Source organism: Gadus chalcogrammus, chromosome 10, assembly GCF_026213295.1.
Source record: "Gadus chalcogrammus isolate NIFS_2021 chromosome 10, NIFS_Gcha_1.0, whole genome shotgun sequence".
In the NCBI taxonomy this organism is placed as follows: Eukaryota; Metazoa; Chordata; class Actinopteri; order Gadiformes; family Gadidae; genus Gadus; species Gadus chalcogrammus.
The window spans coordinates 10462622-10490469 of NC_079421.1; the positions used below are offsets into that span (position 1 = coordinate 10462622).

Consider the following 27848-nt stretch of genomic DNA (forward strand, 5'->3'; position numbering starts at 1 on the left):
CTACTTTTCATAAACAAAAGGATTAAAAAACAGGGTTAGGTTACATGACTGTGAAGGCAACCCTTTAAGATGCCTAATTCTGGGGGGATTATTTTAATTCATCGAGAAAAATACGAAAAACGTGTCTGCTGAATAACTTCAATATATATATATTTTTATTTTTTATTATTTTTTATTATTATATAATTGATTTGCTTAATTTAAAACGTAATTAAATCAGAGAACGTCCAAGCACTTGGGGGTTAAAAACCGACACAGCTGCAACATGTAGGTCATGTTCTGGGACGTGTAACTTGAACCTTTAAATTGTATTGCATCGTTCCAGCTCACAGTACCTTTATAACCAACACAGCGGTGTCCCCTAGCGGTCATCCAACAGAACTGCACCACGAATATTGTTTATAACCTGAACCACGGCACCCCCAGCGGCCATCTGACTGAACCACACCAGTAATGTGGTTCATATTAGCCACTCCCACAGGCTTTCCTCAATCGCGTCCCGTGACCTCCGTGCTCTCGTCTCATTGGTCGGCTTAGCTGTCCGTCCCCCGGGTTGACGGAACCGTAAAACCCCCACAATACAAAGATGGAGGACAACATGTCTCATCTGAGCCGACCGCAGATGTTCTTGTTCGGTGAGCGTTCACGTTATATCGTACCGGTGTGAATGAGGCAGCATGGCCCGTGAAGTTAACATGTTATTCATTCAGGCTGATGATAACAGGTGATACTAGAATACATTTATAAGAAGACAGCAGGCCGTGCGGGCCAAAGCCGTTCGCGCCACTTCAGCCCTTTTGTTGTGTTGCTCTTCGCGTTGTCCCGCCTCCTCTTTTGACCTGTCCTGTCCTTACATGTCCTCTCTTAACATGTCCTCTATTTAAAATGTCCTGTACTAACATGTCCCGTCATATCATGTCCCTTCTTAACATGTCCCGTCCTAACATCTTATTCAAAAGTGCTGTACTCGCATGTCCTATCTTAACATGTCCTCCTCCGGGGGCTGTGGCGGACCTTGACTGTGTGGTCGCCGGCAGGTTGCACCCTCCGGTCGGACAAGAAGGAGTTCCGCGTGGAGGCGGAGGACGAGGACACGGAGCACCAGCTGTCACTCAAAGCGGTGAGACGTCACTCAGGGTTCATCCTCAGCTCTAGTCATATTTGAACGGACTGCCTGTTTAACACAAAAAATACCAGTACATGCCAGTACAAAGTAAAGTATGTACTGGTATCAATGGAAAAATAGAAAACCAACATCCCACTGGGCACACCAGTACAGCGTTTGAAAGGGTTTCCATGGGGATGGTTTCATCTGGGATGGTTTCCTTTCGGTTGGTTTCTGTGGTGACTGTCTCGGCGGTGACGTTGCAGGTGTGTCTGGGGGCGGAGGCTGACGACGTGCCCCACACAGTGGAGTTGGAGGGGCTGACCTTCGACGGCAAGAAGACCAAAGTCCCTCTGGTGGTCCTGAAGCCCTCTGTCCTGCCCTCGGTAAGACCCCCCCCCCCCACTGCCCACACATAGGGCTGCATTATTATGGAAAAAATCGTAATCACGATTACTTTGGTCAATACTGAAATCCCGATTATTCAAAAGATTATTTTGGAGTTTGAAAACATTATGCATTGTTTCAGCATTTATCTCCAAAAAAATTCTTTGTAACTGAGAACTGTGAAATTGTTCAATTAAAAAATTTAAATGTATCCATAAGACGGTACTTAACTGTGTAGCAACTGCATTAGCTGCTATCATTGCTGTAACACGGGAAATTGGTTAGCCTAGCGATTGTTGTACTTGCACTGGGTTCTATGAACATCCTTTCTGTACCGACAGCGATATATTGATGCACTTCTTATGACAAATGTACTTATTGTAAATTGTGGATAAAAGCGTCTGCTAAATGCCCTAGATGTAAATGTATCCAGCTGTGGCATACGTTTCTATAAGACATTTAATGAATAAAATAAATAAATAAAACACACTTTACTACTAGTTAAGGAGCAGCATTGAGCTCTGCCCCTCCCCAGGTGAGTCATAAATAAGACAGTACTAAGCTCCGCCCCTCCCCAGGTGAGTCATAAATAACACGGTGCTAAGCTCCGTCCCTCCCCAGGTGAGCCTTGGTGGGTTCGAGGTCACGCCCCCAGTCGTGTTCCGGCTGCAGTCGGGCTCAGGCCCCGTCCACATCAGTGGACAGCACTTTGTGAGTAAGTATTCACTACCACTTAAGTACTACATCAGTACTGCACACTGCCACTAAAATACTACTACGCTGCTCTTACTAAAGTATTACAACGCTACCTCCAATAAAGTACTACAACAGTACCACACTGCAACCACCAAAGTACTACAGTACTACACTTTCAGTGTTTCCCACAGACCAAGGACCAATGTGTGGTGCGGGGGTGGGTGGGGGGGGGTTGGGGCGTGCGGGCGGCGCGGCACGGCGACGCGGCGGCGTCAGCGCACAAGTTTAGTTTTTACCAGAACTTTTGATTCTGTGACATTCAAGGAATGAATTGCAACAGACAACTAAAGCTGGAGGTTTTTATTTCAAGTACAAATTATCTCACGACCTACCTGAACCAATATTTAACTTTTTTAGGAAAAATAAAAGAAATAGTAACAATATACTACTAGGTACAACAAGGCAACTAACTAAAATAATGAATGCAATGCACATATTGTCAGGGAGGGCAGCCGACTGAGGTCTAAGGACGTCCAGCTCCTAGGATGTCCAGCTCCTGGAACCTCCTTTTCAGTTCTGTCTCCAGGCCAGTAATGTAGGGTTGGATGACCTACAATGAACAGATAAGCACATTTTCTCTACCAGGAACAGAAGGATCGAAATTACTTTCCCTACTCTTATTTTTTTAAAGTTAAAATCTACACTAATCTGTTTCCACCTCACCTGTTGTTTCAGCAACATTTTGTCTGCTTTCCTCCTGGCCTATGTTAATCAGTATCTCTCCTGAACAGCCCGGCCCCTGAGAAGCACTGGGTTGTTCAGCACTGTTTGATGCCTAGGAACATTCAAAATAAATGTATTATATATTTAATAAACATTTACTAGCCACAGCCATTTGACTGTTCAACTTGATTTCAGACTAAGCTAACTACCTCCTCAAGCTGCTCTGCGTCGTCTGGATGAGGCCTTTTTTGGTGCATAAAAAACTTTTCAATACTCATCTGGATTAAAGCAACAAACATTCAGAGTCAGAATAAAATAATATTAAGAATAGAATGTAATAAATGTTTTCTATTCTTTTTGATATGGGCACCGTATAGGCCTATCTAAACTATAACCGTATTTCATCTTAATCGCAGTGTTCGCTGCGTTACCAACGACGTTGTCTATGATGACGGGTGCGGGATGTTCAATATCAATAACGTTGAGTTCATAAAGCTAATATTACCTTTTCTGAGTTAACAAGAAATTTGGGCAGGTGTGTTAGACCACAGTATATCATACTAACCTTTGGTAAACTGCAAATGTCGCAGACCGTCTTCTCTGTGCCAAATATATTTTTCCATTGACCTCAAGCATTGCGCGTGGACAGGAGGAGCGGGCGAATCAACCGTCAGTGAGTGTGCATGTAACTCCGCGTTTACATGCGGACACATCTGATCCGCATAGATGTGGAAGAACAGCTCAATCGGAATAGAAAAGTATCATATATATACGCCTCAATCGGTTCGGAATAGAATTCTATGCGGAATAGAAGAGGTGGTGTAGTCCGCTATAAACACTTATTCCGATTAGTTTGGGGTTTAACTTAGAGCAGCTGCAGTAATTCGCAATTGGTCCACTCCGTCTGTACTTTAATGCACACCAAACTTTACCGCTGTCAAGGAAATTGGATTTATTGCCTGATTCACGTCTTTGTTATTATCACTCCGTAGTAGTTACAGTAGTCCGGTAACTTATCAACCCCAGCGTGTCCGGTTGCTAAGCAACGGGTGACATCGGTGGGTTCATGTGTTAGCGTATCGTCGCTCTCGCTCCGTGTGTGTGTGTGTGTGTGTGTGTGTTTACGAGAATGACAGGGAGAACGAGTGCTATGCAGAGATGAATGGATAGAAAGATTTTTAGATTTCCAAATCGCGTTATAAAAAAATAAATAATAATAATAATATTGATTAATAAAAAATAAAAAAAAAGACAATCAATTCGTGGCGCTCGATGTTGATTCTGTGGCGCCGCGCCACACAATGGTCTATGTATGGGAAACACTGACTTTACTACAACCCAACAACTATACTTTTACAAATAAACTTTACGTGTTAATTATTCTATACTGTTTTTATTAAGACAGTTTGTCCGATGTGGACGATAAACTACTCTATTCATCAAACTGTGGTCATTAATAATAATAATAATAATACATTTCATTCATAGTGCCCTTTTCATCCGAAGATCTCAAAGGGCTACAGGTTAAAAGCAAAAATAAAAATAAAAAGGGGGTTTAAAAACATCTAAGAGTGGGAGCCAAAGGTTTTTTTAAGAAGAAATGTTTTAAGACCTTTTTTAAAGCAATCATTGGTAGCACATATGTTATATATGTTTAAGATTATTGTTACTTATGCTTTGTGGACATAGTAATATTATGTGGCGTTGTGGTGCATGCTGAGTAATGTCTGCCAGTTGTGTAGTTGTAAAGGACTCAGATGGTGACCTATTGCTATGATGTGGCGTTGTGGTGCATATTGGGTAATGTCCGCCGGTTGTGTAGTTGCAAAGGACTCAGATGGTGACCTATTGCTATGATGTGGCATTGTGGTGCATACTGGGTAATGTCCGCCGGTTGTGTAGTTGTAAAGGAATCTGATGACGAGGACGAGGAGGAGAACAACTCGTCGCCTGTGAAGAGGCCTTCCTCGCTGTCATCTAGGAAACAGCCAACCTCCTCGGTGAGTTTAAACCCAGCCACAGAGATGACCTCTGAATGACTTCAGAATAACCTCTGAGTGACCTTTGAGTCACCCTACAGTTAGCAGAAGAAATTTCAACGTTTCAATAGACCTCTCAGTGTTTCCCCTAGGATGGAGTTGCAGCAGCGGAGGTGTAATGTTTTTTTTTTCCACTCGCAAATTGTTTTGTGTGCTCGCAAAGCACACCCTGCTGGGAGTGTCTGCCGGCACCAGAAGGGCTCTTGAGGCCTAAGTACATACAGTACATTTGTGCGCAGTAACGAGCAGGGGAAATATGGAGAGTATAGTATAATCTTTAAAACAAAGTATAATCTTTAAAACAATTATTTACATTTATTTAACAAAAAATGATATGTTATATCAACAACCACCCATACAGTAAAATCACATAACACAAATACTATAACAATCGAAATGGTCTGTTCCTCAGACCCATGCATCTTCTCACTCCCTCCCCTCTCCCCATCACAAAGGCTGTCGTAGGTCCATAAAGAGGCCATGCGGGTTTACTATTGAACAAGTTTTGGGGCTCTAGAGGCAATAATGGCGACGCTATTGAAATTGAACCGCCAACTCCGAATCTGCCAATTTATTTCCAACTTTACTTAAGTACCTCTACGTTTATATGCTTTGCTCACAGGTGTGTGAATTGACCTTGATATGAAGCGTCCGTAGCGCAAAATAATATAACATTCGTGTTTTAAAGAGATAAGACGGAGCTCTCTTCTCCTGTCCCCTATAGGCACCTGCCTATAGGGGAAACACTGCCTCTGAAGAATAAGTCCCGCCCCCGAGGCTCCCGGTTCCCTCGGTCAAATGTCTATGGGAAATAACATGGGGTTTTTGAATGATCGTACATAACAAACTCTGTAGGTGGTTGAGAAGAGAAAGCCGTCTTACGTTTTGAACGCCACAATTTTTCCATCTAGTTTCGACTGGGTTTTTGGATTGTCGGTGCTCTTGAAGTAGTAAACGATTATTAATGCTACTTTAATGGCAACCGGAGCCTCAGAGGCGGGACTTATTCTTCATATATACATATGAATATATATATATGTGAATATCTATTGATGGTGACATTTATCTTTACCTACCCTACAATGTTGTTTTAATTATTTGTTTACAGAAAAAACTGAAGATGGAGTCTGATGAGGATGATGATGAAGAAGACAGTGATGAAGATGAAGACGAGTACGTTTGGAGATTCAGCGATTGTTATCTCGTGGTCAGCTTACCGTTGAGTCCTTATGTTTATCATTGCTATTTTATTGTAGTGATGATGAGGACGATGATGACAGTGATGAAGAAGAGGTGAAGGTGCAGAAGACCCCAGTGAAGCCTCCAAAAAAGGTACGTTCCTACAAACTGTAATATTACAAACTGTCTGTAATATTACAAACTGTCTGTAATAATATCGTTTGTACATTTTTTAATCTGTAAATGTACAAACGATAATTTTATGTTATGAATCAAACTACTTTCATTGTTTTACGTAACTCTGCACTGACCGCTATGCTCTTGTCCGCCATTCTCACCAAATACGTAGCGTGTGTACAGTGTTGGGTAAGGTTACGACTAGAGATGCACCGATTGCAAAATTCTTGGCCGATACCGATTTCCGGTTTTTAAGGAGGTCTGACCTGCCAAAACCGTTTTTTCCGATACCGATTTTCTAAGAAATAATTATAATCATATAATATGTTGATAGGTTTTCAATGTAGTGAGTCCCCGGGACCCACAGGTGGCGAGTTTGGTGGGTCCCTGAGAAATTCAATGGGTCCCGACTCCCCAGTTTAAAAAATGTGTTTCTTTTTTATTATTATTCTATTTCTTAAATGAAATTAATAGTGTTAAACTCGATACATGAAATTGTCATCTGAAAAGCGCAGCCATTTGTATGTGGTGAGCCACTGCTTCAGAAAAGTTCGCTTTTTTTGGGAGGAACATGTAGAAGCAGTGTTTCCCCTAGAATTTTTTTTAGGCCCGGTGGTAAGAGCTGATAGTGTGATTTGTTATAAATATTTCACGGGATGCTAGAGTATTTGTTGGTATTTGTTGGACGGGGGGGGAGGTGGGGAGAGGTATGGAGCGATTGTTGAAGAGCGATTGTTGACGGGGGGGGGGGGGGGGGAGCGATTGTTGACGGGGGGGGGGGGGGGGGGGGAGCGATTGTTGACGAGGGGGGGGGGGGGGGGGGGGCGATTGTTGACGGGGGGGGGGAGGAGAGCGATTGTTGACGGGGGGGGGGGGGGGGGGAGCGATTGTTGACGAGGGGGGGGGGGGGAGGGTAGCGATTGTTGACGGGGGGGGGGGGGGGGGGGGTTGTATGTCTTCAAACTTCGTCTGGGCAATAAAGAAAAAATCAATGATAAAATTTTTTTTTTATCATGGCCATAGTCTCGTCAATGTGTGGGAAACACTGAACAGTGTTTTTATAAAAACAAAGTTCATTTAATGTAAACTAATTTCATGTACAGGAGCATAAAGCACCAATACATATTGAGATAGCTGGTGGTGAGCTTGGATGGTTATGATATTATGGCTAATAATAATAATAAAAAATAATAATAAAAAAAAAATTTTTTTTTTTTTTTTTTTTTTTTTTTTTTTCTCTTTTTCATTTTTTTGGCCGGTTGTTGGCCTGGCGGGGGCGCTCGTTGGCCTGGCGGGCCGCCAGGCCTGAACAATGGTAGGGGAAACACTGAGAAGGTTGAGGCACTTCTTCTGCAGTGGGCTCATCAGGCTCAGTAGAGGGGGAGGCAGAAGTAGGTACAGGCAATGTTGAGGTACTCTCTCTAGGCTGATCAGAGTCAGGGAGGAGTGCAGAGGTAGTGGGGACAGAAAATGCAGCTGCAATAGTTTGCTGACCTGCAATAGGTTTAATCTTTTTCTTTGGTGGTATTTTTGTGTTCTCTCTTCTCTGCCTGTTTCTCGAGAAAAACTGGATCTCGTTGGAAGCGCGATGTATGCGCAGGCGCCGTTTGGGCATAACAATATGGCGGCTGCCGTTCAATGTAGTTTTCATCACCACCACCGGATTATGTTTCATTTATTTCATTACAGCACGTCCCCTAAACGTTACAACATAATCGACACGAATGAGCACAGCATCGAGCAGTGGAAACGTGGGTTTATTTACTATGAAGTTCGTATTTTTAATTGTTGAAATGAAATCAGCGGTGACGAGCTAGTTGTTTTGGTAGCGGCTAAATTAGCATGTCGCGATACTTTGTACAGGGGATCACGTCTGCGCCGAGTAGATGCGCAGAGGGTTGAAACAGCGCTTGTCCGGTCTGTTCACAAGAAGTTTTCTTTGGCCAGTTACTGTGATTAAACAAGAGTTGTTTAATGTTCACAATGTATCGTTTTTCATGGGGAAAATTAGATGCGTCCCTGGGACGCATGGTTAGTGAGTTTAGTGCGTCCTTTCAGATTTTAATGCGTCAGGGACGCAGGACGCGTACCTAGCAACATGATCCCCCACGGCTTATTTTTTGTCTTGCAAGCATTACAAACAGCGTGTTTTGGGTCGTCCTGGCACACAGTGAAATAAGTCCAAATCAGCGACATGTTTTCTTCCGGTGCTCTGGGCGCCTTGAGCTGCTACGCACCGCGCATGCGGGTGAGTTTGATCGGCCGAAAACCGGAAATTACGACAGTGACCCGCAGGTCACCGATTGTGGCCGATTGGATACAAAACCGGCTTTTTTAATCGGCGGCCGGTTGATCGGTGCATCTCTAGTTACGACTAGTCGAGGCAAGAGCGATGTTTACGTGTAGGGATTGACCGATATGGATTTTCTAGGGCCAATAATATACTGTTCTCTTCATCAGTCTTGGCCGATGATCGATACGGCGATACAGATTTTCTTGACCCGATATTTGGAGCTGATGCTGCTTTTGCTACCTCAATTTACATGATAAAAATCACACTGGTGATAACAAATATTACAAGTCTCAATTTAAAGGAACATTTATTGAACTGTCTGTAAATCATGGCAACAACAAAAAAATCAGCCAATGCCGATACACGTAAAAAACGCAAATATTGGCCTATATCAGTCAATCACTATTTATGTGTGCACTAGGGATGGGCACGAGTAGTAAATTCCAAACTCGAGTGATCGAAGGAATTCCTCGAGGATCAATCCAGTACTCGTTTAATCGAATCTATTTTTAGAATGCAACCCATCTGCAGCAGGAATAGGCCTAATGGTGAACGGCAATATTAACAACCAAACATGTAATGCTTATTCTCCATCAAAACAGTCATTTTCCTTGCAAAAATAAATATGCGTCTCACAAATTAAATCACGTCGAACCAAGGCCTGTAACGGTTTAAAAAAAAAAAAAACCAAACAAGTAGCCTAACCATTGCAAATAAAACGGCAGCAAATGGACTATGGAAATACTCAGCGTTGTGATCTTCTCTACACGGCCGGGTTTACAGCTGCGTCTTGCGGTGGTGAAAATAGCCGACACACTTGGTTGCTGCGGGTCTGCTTTCCCGTACTCACCGTTGTGTTTCAGGAGCATATGTTGCCGCATAGTACTTGTAGTACTCTGGTAGCTCGATTTCGCTTGGCATATTTTACATTTCACCTTATGATCTCCTATTTCTTTAAAGTATTTCAATTGTTCGCTGCGCTTTGCTTTAACCGCCATCTCTTTGAATTCTGGCGTGCCTGCACACGGCACGGCACGCGCCACACAGAAATTTGATACATTTCATTTGCTTTGTGCCCACGGCATGCGTTAGTGGCGCCGCACAGAAAATTGATACATTTGCTTCAGAAAACTTTGTTTGTTTGTGTACCGTAATTTTCGGACTATAAGCCGCGCCTTTTTTTCCCATTTTTCGATTCTGCGGCTTATATAACGGTGCGGCTAATCTATGAATTTTTACATCAAAGGCCACTCGGAAAATTTGAATTCGAAGCTTAAATCAGTATTCGGAGCTTCGTTGTTTTTTTTCCACGTACGTGACGTTACCAGAGCAAGGGAGGCAAACTATAAGCCTCAGCGACACCAAGCAGAGAAGCGAGAGAGGTGGAGGAAGAATAGATATCTTGTTTCCCTTTACTTTATAACACAACATTAGCGGGATCTCGGGAGAAAAGTAATACTTTCCCAAATGGGGGTCATCCCTATGTTCCCTGGGTTCCCCTGTAGCCATGCATACCGGGGAGCATAGGACCCTTTTTGGGAAAAGCGGGGAACATAGGACCCTTTTCTGGGAAAAGGGTCCTATGAATGTTGCCGTTGATTGTTGCCGTTTGCGACTCCCTGAGCTCTTTATATAATAGTAGGCCTATATAATATAATTGTATAATAATATCACGGCCAAAAGCTCTGTGCGCCTCCGGATGGCCGTAGCACGGGGAGCTCTCGTAGGGATTGGGCTTCTCTGGGTTTGGGAAAAGCGGGGAACATAGAAACTTTTTTTTTTATAAAAGGGTCCTATGTTCCCCAGTCTCATACAAAGAGGGGAACATAGGACCCGGGGAACATAGGACCCGGGGAACATAGACACGCTCCCACGAAATGCTAACCTTAGCTTAGTTGTTTGTTTACGTTCGCTGTACAGCGCCGCGCCAATCAACTGTGACTGGCTTGCTGCAGAGCGTGAGCGCCTTGGGAATACCCGGGACAATATAATGGATATAATATGGACACATAAGACAATCAATATTCGGTATTTGTTATGGATTTATTGTACAAATTCCCTGAAAAGATGCACGTTCCATGATGAATTGAAAAGCTCCCGTAAGGGCTGAGATGGCAGAGGACAGCTGATTTGGAACGGAACAAGAGCTGTTCGCTTTCACGGGGAAAAACTGAGGAACTTCAACCTACTCAGGCCTACTAATTAACATTCAAAAGCTATTAAATATTCAACAAAATATGCAGATACTGTCAAAATCGGTTCCGGGGAGTATATAGGGATTATTAATGTTGTTTTTGATGCTGTTTTTTTCTGGAACGAGTATTCGAATATTCGCTTGGAAAAACCAACGAGTATTCAAAGCCAGAAAAATGGCATTCGGGCCAGCCCTAATGGTAATTAAACATTAAAACCACTGCGGCTTATAGTCCAGTGCGGCTTATATATGTACACATCATTCAATTTAGATGCTGCGGCTTATACTCCGGTGCGCCTTATAGTGCGGAAAATACGGTATACGCAAACTCGAGTTTGCCTGTCCACCAACCGAGTTCATTTGTAACGAGGAGTACTCGAGTAATCGATTCCTCACGCCCATCCCTAGTGTGCACACATTTTCAAACCATGCCTGAGGTGAATTCAGGATGTCTTCCTCACATGCTCTTCTGTTTTGTTGCCGGTAAGTTCCACTTCTCAGGAGGAAGGTCATCAACCATGTTTTATTTTCACTCTTTTACACACAAGTTGCTCTGTCTGAGTCTCACTCCATACTGGGGGTGTCTCTGTCTGAATCTCAGCCCTTACTGGGGTTGTCTCTGTCTGAATCCCAGCCCTTACTGGGGGTGTCTCTGTCTGAGTCTCCCCCCTCACTGGGGTTGTCTCTCTCTGACTCCCAGGTCATCACTGTTGTTTTAAAAGACAGAGAAGCCATTTCTAGACTAAACACAGCATTCTGGAGTAGAGATAGACCGTTATGGTTTTTTCAGGGCCGATACCGATTATTGGTAGTCCAGGGAGCCGATAACCGATATTTGGAGCCGATATTAATTTACAGAAAAAGGGAAAATATTGGCGTCAAAATTTTGAACAATACAAACTCCAAAACTTAACTTAATTTAAATGCCTTTAACCACTTGATCGTCAAATCCCGCCGGCAGGCAAGTTTTAGTTACACCACCCTTACCCCCCTAGCCTGGTTCTACCAGACTCTCGTACTTCACTTCATTTCATTTCATTTGTACAGAGAGTCTGGACCTAATCAATTGACAAACGTTAACTCACTTGAAGGCGGGTGTCTGTTGAAGTTTAAAATGATTGGATCTGCCCAGTGCCACTCTGGATCTGCCATAACCAATCGCTAACGTTTGGTTGTGACGTATGTCATGCGCCGGGAATCACGCGCAGGTTGTACACAAACCAAACACCTTGCGCGTCTGCACGAAAATGTCCGTCAACGACATTTATTTATTAATTTTTCAGGGAAAAATTGCACATTGTAAATCAACTACCGACCTACAACAACAACTCAAACTGGCGTACGACTTTATCGTCATTGTTCTCAGACACGCCCTCTGTTCGCTGATTGGTGGCCGCTGTGGCGGCACCAGAAAACCAAATTACTTACAGCAGGTCCAGACCTAGTACTGAAGGGAAATTCAAATTGAGCGGAAGTACTTAGGTGGGCGGAGCCAGGCTACTACCCCCCAACATGCCTGGTCAATTTTCGGCATCATTCAGTTGAGTAATATAGTCATGTCATACACCGTTTGAAAGCTTAGAATCTCTGGAATGTCATAAAATGTCAACCTATCGGTGGAATAAATATGTTTAGCGAATATAGATCAAAAATATCCTAGTGTCTTAGGTCAAAATAGCCTATACTTCATGTTGGGTTCTGAAATGTTCATAAGAGTCCACAGAAATCGAATATCAATGTTATTTTAGTCTAATTACATTGTGTATATGCACGCGATCTTATACAAAGCAGCCGAAAAATAGAAAACCGAAACTCTTTCTCCTTTGAAGAAAACTGCGATTTAGGGTTTGAATTCCGCTATTGTCGTCTGATTCATGGAATCCACTGTGTTCGCCAGGGTCACACGGTGACATAGAGCCCTCACACATGTCTGTAATGGTACGGCCACACCAAACGCGTTACTTGCGTTGGATAACGCATGTAACGCGCCTAACTTGACGCTTGATCATTGTGTGTCACAAAAATGGTTCAACGCGTCTAACGCGCCTGTGGCTGTGCTGGATTTAGGAGTCTGAGGTAGGAAACCCAAACGCCGCCGTGTTTGGGTGCATGATAGAGCTTAGATCGGGTTAGATTAAATAATCTCGGATATAAATAACTAGGGATGTCCCGATCCAGCTTTTTGCACTTCCGATCTGTTACCGATATTGTAGCTTTTAGCATCGGCCGATACCGATACCGGCCGATCCAAGCATGTATTCAAGATTAAAGATATTTACTTATTTTGTTGTACTACTCATGTTGAAAAGGGTTTTACTCTTAAGAACAACTAGCCAATTTAATTAGGTTAGTTTGAATAATCCTCAATAGTTGGTAATGAGAAGCTGACCTGTTTAGTCAGGGTTAAATAAACACAAAATAGACAAAATAATAAAAAGTCAAATTACCACACACTCACTGAATTGGCATCAGTGCTCTGTTCTTGAACAACAAGAGTGTAAACAATATTGTAAACAATATAACATTATATATAAAAGCAACACACACAAAACCTGAGTAGAAAATAGTCAAATTACCACACACAGTGTGCGCTAGGTGTGCTGAACAAAGCGGACCGGATTTAGGGGAAAAAGCTGAAAAAAACTGGAATAGATTACCTACATTGGTGCGCTCGAAAACACGGACCGGAGTTTTGAAAAAAAACTGGATCGGGAGTCCGGATCGGGATTTTTCCCGTGCAGGCCGATCCGATATTGATATGCATTTTTTTGCTAATATCGGCGGCCGATCCGATCCAAATATCGGATCGGGACATCCCTATAAATAACAATAATCGGGTTAAATAACTTCACATGGTGTGTCTGGTGTGTTTCCAGCATTCGTAGTGTTGTTCAGCAGGTGCCATGCCGTAATTCCGACGCCTCATTGTTTTCCGACGTCTCAATGGTCAGAAATATTTCCCATTAGATCGACATGCCACTATGCCGACGGTTCAATGTTCCGAAAACGGAACCCATTTGTCCGACTTTTCAAAAAGGAGGCGCATTAGGCCGACGGTTCAATATGCCGAATAGGCCAAGGCGCTATTCCACATGTGTGATTATGAAACCAAAAATAAAAAACGATGTAGACCAAGTTCCAGCAGTGCACTTCACCAAGCCAGACTGTTGCTGTGGGCTTGAGCGGTCACAAGAGGTGAATTTATGAAGCGCACGTTATACAAGGACTAATACTTTTCCCGCAAAGAAGTCAAACGGTGAGGGAAAAACAAATACATTTTTTATCTTTAGTAGCTGTGTGTGGACCTATATTTGTTGTTTACTGTGCTTATAGTGGGCTTCCGGGGCGGGGCCCCGGGGCCCGGCCGCGTGGGCCCCGCCTAGCCCCCGTCGGTCCCCCGCGCGGCCGCGGCCGCCCGACGGTCACCGTGCTGGCGGCGGTGTGAAATAGGGATGGGCCGATAGTCGATTCTATCGACTATCGACGATAGATGGATTCCATCGTCGATCATCTCAAGTTGCCGATAAAAAGGCGATAATTATATTTTAATAATTAATTTTTAATTTTAATTTTAATTTTTATTATATTTTTTAAAGCGCTGTGGTACCTATTTTTTCAACTTAAAAAGCCCCGCAAATTTAAATTGAAATTAACTGGCACCGGTGGAAAACATACTATGTAGCGCTGACATGCCGTATTCACTCACTGCTGCGAGAGGAGAGGGGAGGGGCTCGAAACCTACCGGTCTGCTCGCACGGCGAAATGACATCACACCCCGCTGCACCATTTCCGGGTCACAGCTGTGGTACATGAGCTGTGTTCGAAATCGTTCCCTATTCACTCACTCACTATTCCCTATAGTGTTCATGATATAGTGCACTACATAGGGAATGAACAAACGAGAATTTGGACACTACGCTGAACATTTCTAAACCTCATTTGTGTCAGTAAATGCGCCGGGTATTTGTGTGACGCAGACAGATGCGCCCAGATCATGTAAACAAACCGGGAACTCTCGAGGAAAGCTGGAGGTTGTATTGATGTTGAATGTTACATTTCCTTGAACAAGGTTTTCTTATTAATTTTGAATGTTTAATTTTCTTGTTAAATCCCAAATAAATTGTTGATATTTCCGGAGACTCCATCATTAAATGTATTCATTTTCGCCGCTTGCGGTTATTGAGCTTCTTCTTCTCCTCTGGAAAAACACGACTGCATTGCATTGTGATATATGGGACTAACACGTAGGGAACATGGACTCACATGTTGGGTATTTTAAGTGCACTATATAGGGCATGAAATTAACCAGTGAGAATTCGAACAACACTACAAAATAGCGAGCACCCTATATAGTGCACTATATCCGTGATAGGGAACGATTTCGAACACAGCTACGAGCTGTGTTTCATCAGCGTCTGTCATCATGACAGCGCCGCCGGCGCTGACACATCGAAACTTAAATCAGCGGAGGCTCACGCTGGTCCAAGGGGAAGACCATCTTATTTGTTTTTAAGAAAAAATTTGAAAAATAAAAACGAAAAAATTTTCAAAGGGCTAAATTATTATAAATGATTAATATTATAAAATTATTATAAAGTTGCCCCCCCGATAGGATCGACTATCGGCGATCGCTAGGGTGTATGAATGTAGAAAGGAACTGACCGCATTATATAGATTCTCTTCTCTCATAACATCACAGGCAGGGTTATATATTTTTATCTTCCTCTGCCTTAATGTATGTAATTTGGTTACAGTAGTGATATTTTGGCCAGGAATAAAAAAGTATATACAATCACACTTAGGCAATTTCATTTATTTTCTTTTATTTTCAACATTTACAAAAAAATAGGGCCTGCTGGGAAATCTGTTCGACCAATCACTGTGATGTTTTGAGTGTACAGACGACGTACCCTACATGATACTCCCGTATACCACAATGCAATGCGGTCGTGTTTTTCGGTAGGAGAAGAAGAAGCTGATTAACCGCGAAAATGAATACATTTAATGATGGAGTCTCTGTCTTCGTTTAGAAATGTCAACAATTTATTTGGAATCTAACATAGAAAATGTAACATTCAAAATTAATTTAAAAAAACTTGAACAAGGAAATGTAACATTCAACATCAACCCAACCTCCAGCTTTCCTCGTGAGTGCCCGGATTGTTTACATGATGTGGGCGCATCTGTCTGCGTCACACAAATACCCGGTGCATTTACTGACGCACATGACGTTTAAAAATGTTCAGCGTAGTGTCCGAATCCTCGTTTGTTCGTTCCCTATATAGTGCACTATATCATGAACACTATATAGGGAATAGTGAGTGAGTGTATAGCGAACGACTTCGAACACAGCTAGTATCTCCAGCTATAACATATTGTTAAAAGCTAAGCCATACCATTGCAATGTTTTGCTAGCTAAAAAGTGGTACTAAAAAACATAAAGAGAAGAAAGACCTGGCGCGCAATTCGAAATGTTTGCACAGCGTTTTTCCTGTACCTCACCATACCAGTGACAGTAGCCACGGCAGAGCGGTCATTTTCCAAGCTCAAATTTATAAAGACTTCCCTAAGGAGCGCCATGGCACAGTAGCGATTGAGTGTATTGGCCATACTCTCAATCGAGAATGAAAGAGCAAGGAAATTGGATTTCACCTCTATTATCAACAAGTTCGCTGAACAGAAGGCACGCAGAGTTAACTTCTGAACGGTTAAGAGCAGTTGTTATTTTATTATTGGTTATGGCCGCTGTGCCATGTAGGAGTATGTTACCATTGGCCATTTTGATTAGGCCATAGTTGTGCTGTTTGGGAAATGTAGTTGTGTGGTCAGCTGAATGGAGTATTTATGTTTTGTTTTTGATAGTAGGCAGTGTTTTGCAAATACAGTGTACATGGTCCTAATAATGTTTCCGTGATTTTGACGTGTGATCTAGGGATGCTAAGTCTCTGTCCATGGTTCTGATGATGATTTTGCGTTCTCTCGTTGTGGCGGCTGTTGGCCTATGGGGGAGTGGATGCATTCGCGTGTGTGTGTGTGTGTTTGTGTGTGTGTGTGTGTGTGTGTGTGTGTGTGTGTGGGGGGGGGGGGGGGGGTGGTGTCGGGGGGAGGGGCCCAGCGCAATCTTGCCCCGAGGCCTAGCACAACTAAGCTACGCCACTGGGCTGAAACACCGTGTCGGAATGAAGTGAAGCGTTGTCACTTTGCTCTCCAATATTCATCGTTAACGTGATATGTAGGCCTATGTTGTATTTTGGAGAGAGAGCGAGAGAGAGCGAGAGAGAGCGAGCGAGAGCGCGAAAGAGGTATAAAACTCTTTATATGTAGGACTATTCGGCATATTGAACCGTCGGCCTAATGGGCCTCCCTTTTTGAAAAGTCGGACAAACGGACCTTCGGACCAATGGGTTCCGTTTTCAGAACATTGAACCATCGGCCTAGTGGCATGTCGATCTAATGGGAAATATTTCGGTGATTGATGATTGGCTAAGTGCTAAGCATCACGCGTTGGAGAGTTGAAAGTTACATTTTTTGAACTCCGGGCGTTGGTGCATTTGGCGCGTTACTGCGTTTACGTGCGTAATTACGTGCGTCTGCCGCGTCTAACGCCCCTAACGCGACGCTTCAACGCGTAAATAATAAATAATGAATACTCTGATAACTCTGACTCTTTTGATGGAGAATAAGCATTACATGTTTGGTTGTAAATATTGTCGTTCATCATTAGGCCTATTCCTGCTGCAGATGCGTTGCATTCTAAAAAATAGATTTGATTAAACGAGTACTCGATTGATCCTCGAGGAATTCCTTCGATCACTTGAGTTTGGAATTTGAGTTTGGAATTTACTACTCGTGCCCATCCCTATTCCCTATGCAAAAATGCAGATTTTCGACGCCCCCAAGCGCGAGTAACGCGTTTATTGTGGCCGTACCTTAACGCGACGCTTCAACGCGTTACACGCGTTGAAGCGCCTACACCAATGGTTCCCTATGCAAAAATGCAGATTTTCAACGCCCCAAACGCGAGTAACGCTTTTGGTGTGGCCGTACCTTAAGACCAATACTTCCTTGTTTACAAGCCAATGAGGCGATCACTATCAAAACGGGGCTTGTATACTTGTAAATAGATTTTTGTTTATTTTCACATTGTTATTGTTATTTTACTTATTTTTGTTTATTTGTACATAGTTATTTATAGTATTTTTACTATTTCAGTTTTGGTGTTTATACCATTGCAGTTTTCACTTTTCAAGTAAAAATAATAGCCAAAACACTTTGTTTGAGCTTTTTTTTGTCCGTCGTGGCTCTCCGTGTAACCAGAGCGTGTAACCAATCAGATGGTGCTGTGGGTTGGACAATGCTGGAGACAGCGTAGTGACAGCAGACAGAGAGGCGCGGCTGCATCAGATCCAAAATAACCCCGTTTTAAATTGATATTTTATCGGCCGTCGGATAAAAAAAAAAGGCCGATGCCGATATGCGTCAAAATGCAGAATATCGGCGCCGATAATCGGCCCGGCCGATATCGGTCGATCCCTATTCTGGAGTTAACATCCCATTTACTTGATGTTGTGCACTGCAGAAATCACAGTACTTCTTCTGGGTAGAGACTACTGGAGTCACAGTACTTATTCTGGGTATTGTAGCATTGGAGTCAGTACTTATTCTGGGTACTGGAGTCTTAAGTACTTATTCTGGGTATTATGGTACGTGGAGTACTAGAATATGCAGTCAAGGCCTGGCTGTGTACTGGACTAGTAAGTTTACTGTTATTGTGTATTATATTATAATTTGTATAGAGGTAATGTGTGTGTCTGTCCACCAGGGGGCAGCCAAGCCCAGTGCTGACGGCTGTAATACTCCCTGATAGTTCTAACGATAATTACACAACCTTTTCTTCCTATCTGCTCAAGTCTCACTGAGTATCCGGTGAGCGGGCATCCCATAATAACCAACCTGCCCCTCCCCTCCCTGAACCCGCTGACCGGTGGCCATTTTGTTTGGGCGGGAACGCGCCGTCCGGCGTGGCCCTCGCTCCAGCTGTTCCCCGCCGTAAAACACATAATATCACACCTGTCCTCTGTAATCACACACACACACACACACACACACACACACACACACACACACACACACACACACACACACACACACACACACACACACACACACACACACACTATTGCACTTCTTGTGCGCACACACACACACACACACACTATTGCACTTCTTACACACACACACTGTTGCACTTCTTACACAGTATTACACACATACTAATAGTAACACACATCTGAACTCTAGCACACATAACACACACATCCCTTGTCACGAACCCATTAGGGCTGGTGGAAGGTACGAACCCTCCGTTAGAACGACACGTACGCACGTGTGCCCCCACGCACGCACGCCAGATAACAGTGGTCCCTGTATTTAGCGTTATCCCGGCCTACCGCAACAGGACTTCCTGTGTGCTTCCTACGAGCTGTGTTCGCCAGTCCACACTGAAAACACGACCATAACAAAAAAGACTGAGAACAAAGTAGTCAAAGTTTTATGCTAATCATTTCACATAGCAATATCCAAAACATGTAGCGGAACAGATATCCCCTTACCGGCAGTCCCTCCTTCTTTGTAACTGAAAGTCCCGCCTGCTCTCCTATAAAGCCCATTCCGAGCACCTTGTTCTGTCATAAGGTGTGTGTGTGTGTGTGTGTGTGTGTGTGTGTGTGTGTGTGTGTGTCATTTCCCCGCAGTGCACTTCTGTTCTTCTTCTTCTTAGATATTACAGCGCTTCTTCACGTGCACTCCAGCTGTGGGCGTGCACGTGGCTCCCTGGGTGTGTGAGGCATTGCTGTGTCCCTCTGTCATAGTCTGTTTATACCACGACTGCTTTTGATCTACCGCTCCGTACTGCACCTGGAGTTTGTCTCAGAGTGTGTGTGTGTGTTGGATTCCCGTGATTGTGTGTGTGCTTGATTTACAGGCACACATTTTCTATTGGTGATTTTGTGTGTGTGTGTGTGTTGGATTCCCGTGATTGTGTGTGTGCTTGATTTCCAGGAACACATTTTCTATTGGTGTGTGTGTGTGTGTGTGTGTGTGTGTGTGTGTGTGTGTGTGTGTGTGTGTGTGTGTGTGTGTGTGTGTGTGTGTGTGTGTGTGTGTGTGTGTGTGTGTGTGTGTCAGGCAGCAGATCAAAGAGGATGTTGTGAGGCCTCAGGGAGCTGACTGACTCATCAGCTGATTTATATACTGTAGTCTTCTGCTACACCTCCTCCTCCTCTCCCACCTCCTCCCATCCCCTCTCCCCCTTATGATCACCCTCCCACCTCCTCCTTCTCTCCCACCTTCTTCTCCTCCTCTCCCAACTCCTCTTCATTGTTCACCTTTTCCTCCACCTCCTCACCTTCTCCCCCCTCCCCCTCCTCCTCCTCACCCTCCCCTCTCCTCCTTACATCTCTCTCTCAGCCCTCCTCCTCCTCCTCCTCCTCGCCAGTGTCTCCCATGTGTTGAAAGGAGCTCTGGTCTGAGGTCAGCCAGCGATTTTATAGGTCAGCTGTTGACCAATCAGGGCCCATCTAAGGACCAAGCATCAACTCTCTCCGGCCTTAACAGAAGGTGAACCTCCAGGTCCACACAGGAACAGACTCCACTCCGGGATTTACATCCACCGTCTTCTGTCTGGACCAAGCGCAGATAGAAGTGTTGGAGCAGCGATTGGGTGGAAAACCCGGCATGGATTCTGTTCCTCCGCCAGCGAGAGATGTAGCGCGCTAGGGCTGGTAAACTGTTAGCCAGCCACGCTCCTGCAGGAAGTGTGTAATCACCTCGTACCGGTTCTGTCAACATGCCCAATTACAGCCCTCGTCATTCCAGCGCAAATACCGCAGATCGGGGGGGGTGGGGGGGGGGGGCGAGGTTGCTGTCGTGTGAAAACACAGGTACTCTCCGGGCTGTTACAGGGTGATTACACCGGCACTTAGCTAACACGCTACACAGGTAATTACACAGGCCGCGAGGAATGTCTGCCTAGCCTCGACAGCGCCCCCCCCCCCCCCCCCCCCCCCCTCCGACTCACGGAGCGCAACGTCAACGAGGTGCAGAAGGGGGGGGGGGGGGGGTCTGTCGCAGCTTGTTGGGGCGAGAGTCACTCACCCCACGGTGTAGGAAGTGATGATGAGGGTGATGGTTTCCGGGCAGGTTGCAGGACCTGTCGGGGCAGGTGGCGAAGGGCTGCATTCTGATTGGTCCGTCCTCGTTTTCGGTTTGGATTTCGTCCAATGTGATTAACTGAAGGGATAGAAAAGTATATGCGTCCAATTTTTGTCACCATATCCACATAACAGACTGCGTTTATACCACACTTTTCTAACGGGGGGCCACTCAAAGCGCTTTACAATATGGCCCATCATGCACACATGCACACACCAATGCGGTGTCAGCCACGCAGGGCGTCAGCCAACTCGTCTGGAGCAGTCAGGGTGAGGCGTCTCGCTCAGAGACACCTCGGGGATCGAACCAGCAACCTTTTGGTTACGTCAACCCGCTGTCCATCCTGAGCCACATGCCGCCCCTATGTGTCGATGTCATCATGGTAATGAGTCAGTCCCCTCCGGCGGTCCTGACCGGGTCTTCTGTTGCTCCACAGAACCAGGGGACACCCGTCAACAAGACCAAGAGCCCGGCCAATCAGAACGTCTCCCAGGGGAAACCAGGAAGTGTGCTGGTCAAAGCCCAGAGCAAGGTAGACACCGCCCCCTTACACACACTCAAATGGATGCCTGTCAAAAGTGGTTGTCAGAGGATTTGGTAATTAAGGTTGTCTGGCACGACTTTGAACCAATCAGAGAGCAGAACAGTCTCAACCTGTGTTCAGTGCTTACTCCAAGTTTAGAGTTCAGTGTCTGTACAGCATATACATGTATATTATGATAAGAGCTCTATCTATACAGATAAAATATTAAGATAAAGAGCTTAATCTATACGTCTTACATCTTAAAATAGAGCTCTATATACAGATTATATGTTAAGAGATATATTCCATATCTATTATTTTATAGTATGATACAAGAGCTTTATACTGCATTTATCTTAAGCTATGTAATGTATACGATCTCTATCCATACAGGTTATATATTAAGAGGTTTAAGAGCTCTATCCATACAGATCATGCATGGAGGAGTGAGAGCTCAATGCATACAGATGACGTGGTGGTATGAACCCCCGAGGTGGACGAACATGAGCTGCGTGTTGCTTCACGGCCCATGTGCCGAGGAACGAGGTGTGTGGAGCCGTGTGCTTCAGCCTGACACTGGGCTGCTAGTGATTACGTGCGACCGCATCGCCGTGTGCAGCTGGATCCACCCCCCCCCCCCTCCATCTGATCTCAGGCCTGCAGAAGAAGAGCCAACCCCCCCCCAGCTGATCTCAGGCCTGCAGACGAGGAGCCAAACCCCCCCCCCCCCCCCCTAGCTGATCTCAGGCCTGCAGACGAGGAGCCAAACCCTCTCCACCGTGGCCAACACAGTGCTGAGTGTCCGAACCGCGCTCGTAAATCCAAGGGTGTCCTTTGTTAACACCGCCCCACTCAGCTCACTGAAAGTCTCCAGGGGGTGTTGGGGTTACCTCTGACCAGGACGCCTGCACGCATGTGTGATCATGGATGTGGCGCCATGCCTGCCCTGTTCAAGCCCCCCCCCCCCTCCAAAGGGTCTCCATGCTGGAACGCCAGCTGGGGTCAGGATCGTACGTTTCTGATTCCAATGACGGGCTGACGTTGGATCAATCCCGCTGGTTTGGTTAACTCTCTGGTCGAAGCCCAGCCTTCACCTCCTCTCCTCCTCCTCCTCCCTCAACCCAGCACCTCCTCCTCCTCCTTCCCCCTATAACTCATCACCTCCTCCTCCCCCCTCCATCTACCTCCTCCCAGCTCCCCTTACAGATCTATCCCCTCCTCCCTGTCCCATGCCCCATGCCCCCCCCGGATCGCTCTCATTAGCCGGTGTGTGTTTGATGTCTGGGCGGCGATCCCAGCCCCCTGTGTGTTTGTGGGGAGCAGGTGACTGAGGGTCATTAGACGTCTCCTCTGATGTGCTGCCAGGGCTAGTGTACGGCGGCGTTGGCGGAGGCTACGCATTCCTCCGCAACCGGCACGGCAGGGGGGGGGGGGGGGGGGGGGGGAAGAGTCCACCTGCTGAAGGCGGGGCTGCCCTTTTCCCAGAGCCGGGGTGGCTCTGGGAAAAGGGCAGCTCTCTTCCCCCCCCCCCCCAACAGGGGGGGGGGGAAGAGAGGAGGGCAGGTGAAGTGGTTAGCGGTCGTTAGCCAGCAGTTTGACGTGTGTTTTTCAGCAGGTGTCTCGTCCCTCGCTGTTACCCGTCTGTGTTTTCCTTGAGATGGACCCTGTGGTTGACCTCCGACCTCTGACACGCAGGGAGGAAAAGGTCAAGTGGTGGGACCTGTTGGCTCTAAGCAGTAGACTAACCACTAGTAGCCGTGAGCTTAGCATAAACGTCACCAACTGCTGGGGACCACAATGCTAACTGTTGGGTGCCGTTAGCTCTGCAGGGCTGAACCACACAGGATTCTGGGAAGTGAATCAACCACTGGTACCAGTTTGCTCACCTAGCCTTAATGTCACCGCCTTCTAGGGACGACAAGGCTAACTGAATCGGCTAACTGATAGCCGAGATAGGCTATCTAGCAAAGCATGCTCGGGAATATATATAATGCTAGCATCTATTAGCTGTGCTAGGCCGAACGAAACACGCAAAACGCTTCCGATTTTACAAAACCCTTTGAAAATGTCATCCACTCGAACCCGTAAGCTACCTCAGGCTAGGCTAGGCTAACCCTCGCACAACGCTAGGTAAACAAACCCGGTGGATCTGAGCTTGAGTCCCTGCCCAGCGGGCTAAGTGGCAGGTAGGCCTGTGTTCAGCGCTGCTGCAGACTAGCGCTAGCATCAAATGATAGCAGCGCGGCGGCGGCGGCTATTAAGCAGCATCTGTAATCAGCGTCTGGGCCAGATGAGAGGCTGCGTCTGCCTGTCAGCTGTTGTGGGGCGACAGCTGTCCAGCCCCCCCCCCCTCATAAACACGGGCGTGCGGCCCCGGGGCCCCGGCTCAGGGCCCCTGGCGCGGGGCCAGAGACACATGCTGCTCGCTGCTCACTCGTTTCTCTGGTCCCTGTTTCTGTTTTTGTGTTTTTGTGTTCTTTTGATCTGCGCTGGGAGGGAACGGGAAACACTGATGAGTTCATCCATAAACCGCTGGGAAGAAAGGAGTCTGTTTCAACTTAGGGCTCCCCCTCCTCTGTACATACACATGCACACACACACACACACACACACACACACACACACACACACACACACACACACACACACACACACACACACACACACACACACACACACACAATCTTATAGCTCGTATGGGATTCAAACACCTCTCCTCTACCTGACGTTCTCACGTCAGGGTGAGGGTCTTCTGTCAGGGGGGGGGTCTCCTGTCAGGGTGAGGATCCCTTGTCAGGGGGGGGGGGTCTTTTGTCAGGGGGAGGGTTTTCTGTCAGGGGGGGGGTCTTCTGCAATGACCACAACCAGAGGAGAGATGGAGGATGAAACGGGCTGCTCTGAGGCTCTGGGGCTGCTGATGAGCTGGAGATGACGTTTGGTCATGGGTTCATGGGTTCTGCTGCTGCTGTGTCTGGGTCTCAACGCGACACTGCTATTACCGCCAGGCCAGCCAGTCTGAACACGCCGTCACACCCACAGACTGAGCCGGTGTGTGGTGCATGTGTGTGTGTGTGTGTGTGAGAGTCTGCCAGTGTGTGTGTGTGACTGTGTGTCTGTGTGTCAGCGTGCGTGACAGCGAGAATGAGTATGAGTCAATGTGTGTGAGACTTTATGACTGTCAACGTGTGTATGTTAAAGTGGGATTGTTAAAGTGTGTGTCTGTGTGTGTGTGTGTCAGTGTCTGTTGTCATTTCATCTTCTCTTCTGGTCCAGACCTCCAGATCTATAGTTGAGGTTCTGGTCTCTGGTCTCTGACCCGGACCTGGGTCTCGGGGGGGTAAGGTGTCTCTTGTCAGACCCGGTCTGCGGGGGTTGGGGTAACCCGTGTTAACCAGTGGCTCCTACACGGCCGAGGCGTCTCATAAACACTGAGACGCTGAACACTTTTGTGTTTTATGGACTCTCCTCCACAAACAACCAACAAGGGAGACCTGTACTCTGACGGTTCCTCTTCTGACAAACAATACTCCCACAATGCACTGCGTCGTTCTGGGCTGGCCTCCTCGGCTTGGTGCTTATTAAGGGATCATTTGAACCCGGTGGATTCTCTGTAAATGCGCCGTAATTAGGCAAGAATCTGTTGTCCTTTTATGCGCTTTAATCCCGCGCCAGCTGCTGGGATGAATGGTTCGGTCACATGTCCTCCTCGCAGCCAATCACGTCGCAGGAGTGACTTCTGACGAAATGAACCCACTAATGAAGTGAAGGGGTGAAATTCTGAGGGTTTATTACCTGAATGTTTTGTGGGTCGAGTAAAAACACAACATGGCATTAGTTTAGTAACTGAAGTCCTGAGTCTGGCTGGCTGATTTACTGACTCTTATTCAGAACTTAAGCTCTTTAATAGCCTTTTGGATAACCTATCGAAGATTAAACGATTCAATAAAGTTAACCATGACAAGAAGTCATTTCAATAATTAAAACATTTTATTTCACATCAGAATGTAATTTAAAAACAGAAACTTTTAAATTCCCAAAGTAATCACGTCAACCTTCCATACAGTGGCAGTACAAACACTGTGGTGACCCTTCCTCCTGTGAAACGAGCCACAGGTTCCCTCAGCACCACTGACTCCTATCCTGTTGAATACATCTCAGTATTGTCCTTATTCATGTAGCAAAAATTTTGGAACTCTATTGTATCTTGTAGCCATCTTGGTTCTAAACGCTAAACGCCTGATGGAAATAAATGGGGAATTCCACATTCATCTATCCAGTGCTTTTCTAACCCTTGGCCACTCAAAGCGCTTTACAATATTTCCCAACATTCACCCATTCATTCACACACCGACGGCGGTGTCAGCGATGCAAGGCGACATACAGCGGAGCCACATGCCGCCCTATGTCTTCTCCCTCTCTGTCTCTCTCCATCACCTTCCAATGATCTCTCTCCCTCAGCCTCCCACCCCAGTGAAGGCCGGCGCCGCGGGGCCGTCCAAACCGGGGCTCGCCGAGATCAAGAACAAGCTGGCCGCCGCCATCAGAGAGGTTCTTCTTCTTCTTCTTCTCCTCCTCCTCCTCCTCCTCCTCCTCCTCCTCCTCCTCCTCCTCCTCCTCCTCCTCCTCCTCCTCTTCCTCCGCCGCCGTCTGGGCATGCCGTCATGTGACCTGCAAGACTGATGACATCATAACCCTCTCTCCTCAGGGGAAGGCCATGCCCAAGACGGAGCAGAAGTTTGAGAACTTTGCCAAGAGTTCCTTCAGACTGTCGGACGCTACGGTGAGTGTGTTCTCGTGTGACCGATCGCTCACCACTGATGCTCCCCTGAAGGTCAAAGACCTCTCCCTCCCCTCCTCCCTGAAGGTCACAGCTTTGAGGAGACGTTTCTGGAATTTAGATTTGGTTCATCAAGGAGATAAGTTATTTATCTCTTATTGTAAAGTATGTGTGATCGTGTTCATTTTTTATTTTCGCAGTAAATCTTGTGAGGGTTTTTTGACATCGTAGCACCTTTCCCAGAATCCACCGCTGGTGCTCAGAACGTTTCCATGTTTCCGTGTTCACAGGGTGCTGTGGGATTCAGAGGAATCTGGTCCACTTTATGAACACACTAACGTTTATAGGAGGTCAGTTTGAAAGCGTAGAAATGTTCTCTCCAGAGGAGCCTGTTGCTCTGATGACGCCATGATGTCATCATGTTTTAGTCCTCAGTGGCATGTTAAAGTGTACTGAAGTAGGACAATGCTTGGGGATCATTGTGTGGCCATTGTGTTGTGTTCTCGTGTTGCTCCTCAACACAACCTCACCACCTGAGCCACTGCCTGAACCATTTTGTTGTTTAGAAGAAAATCATGCAGATCCGTGTCGTGTTTTGCTGCTCACCGCTCCGGTCCGGCTCTTCTCTCGGACCACACGGCAGCCCCTCGTCTTGTTGACGGCAGTGCAATTCTGATGAGCTAATCAGTTTCTCTCTCCCTCCCCATCCTCCCTCCCCCTCCTCCCTCAGGTGGTCAAGGACCTGTGGAGTTTCGTCCAGACACTGAAGGGGAAGAAGTAACCGGAGTCCATCTTTGTGTTTTTCTTTTTAAATAACGTTTGTTTTGGGTGCCCTTTAAAGGCGCAGTCTGTATGCTCTCCTCTGCTTTAAAGGGCCCCTGTCTAATTAACCTGGTGGGGGGACCCGCCCACCTGGTGGGGGGACACGCCCACCTGTGAAGTCACCAGGGCCCCTTTAAGTCTGCTCAGAGTTAAGAGGTGAACTCCTTTACTCTGGTCAGCCGTGCAATAGGAGATATTGCAGAATGTGCCTTTAAACGACTACTGCAGACTACTTCAGTATCAGGGAACCCCATGTTTTTAATGTTATGTTAATGTTTGAATACGCAGATATTCTAACTTTCCCAAGTTTGTTATATATATATTTGTTAAAGTTCTGTTTTTCAGTACTAGTGTACTAAGGAATTAATGTATCATTTTACATTGACTTCATTTTCATAAAAAAAACAAACATGCTTTTGCATTCTGTCCGAACATTTCAACTTAGTGTTGCTCGCGGTCTCCTCTCCCTGATTGGTCCGGACAGCTCGGCCCGTTGCTGCGGAAACGTACGTGTGTGTGTGTGTGTGTGTGTGTGTGTGTGTGTGTGTGTGTGTGTGTGTGTGTGTGTGTGTGTGTGTGTGTGTGTGTGTGTGTGTGTGTGTGTGTGTGTGTGTGTGTGTGTGTGTGTGTGCCCGTCCTACACACTGTACGTGTGAAGGACTTGGTCCATGTAGGGGTCCTGCTACCTGGAGACGCTACAGAGGGGGGCGGGGCGGGTGAA

At 46.0% G+C, this 27848-nt stretch overlaps 1 protein-coding gene across 1 annotated transcript; it reads left to right on the forward strand.

Moving 5' to 3' along the window:
- npm1b (nucleophosmin 1b) lies at window positions 1-27815 on the forward strand. Its single transcript, XM_056600482.1, has 11 exons — window positions 1-635; window positions 1038-1120; window positions 1372-1491; window positions 2114-2207; window positions 4814-4911; window positions 6059-6123; window positions 6207-6282; window positions 21442-21537; window positions 25987-26076; window positions 26234-26308; window positions 27036-27815. Exons 1-11 carry the CDS (start codon window positions 587-589, stop codon window positions 27084-27086), a joined length of 897 nt encoding a protein of 298 aa, XP_056456457.1. The 5' UTR covers window positions 1-586; the 3' UTR covers window positions 27087-27815.
- Window positions 27816-27848: the final 33 nt, after the last annotated feature.

Bases quoted from the DNA above. Each gene is read 5' to 3' on its own strand.
- npm1b (XM_056600482.1), top strand. From the start codon at position 587: ATGGAGGACAACATGTCTCATCTGAGCCGACCGCAGATGTTCTTGTTC. The intron at 6,283-21,441 runs GTACGTTCCTAC...GTTGCTCCACAG, and splicing joins CAGTGAAGCCTCCAAAAAAG to AACCAGGGGACACCCGTCAA. The intron at 26,309-27,035 runs GTGAGTGTGTTC...CTCCTCCCTCAG, and splicing joins TCAGACTGTCGGACGCTACG to GTGGTCAAGGACCTGTGGAG.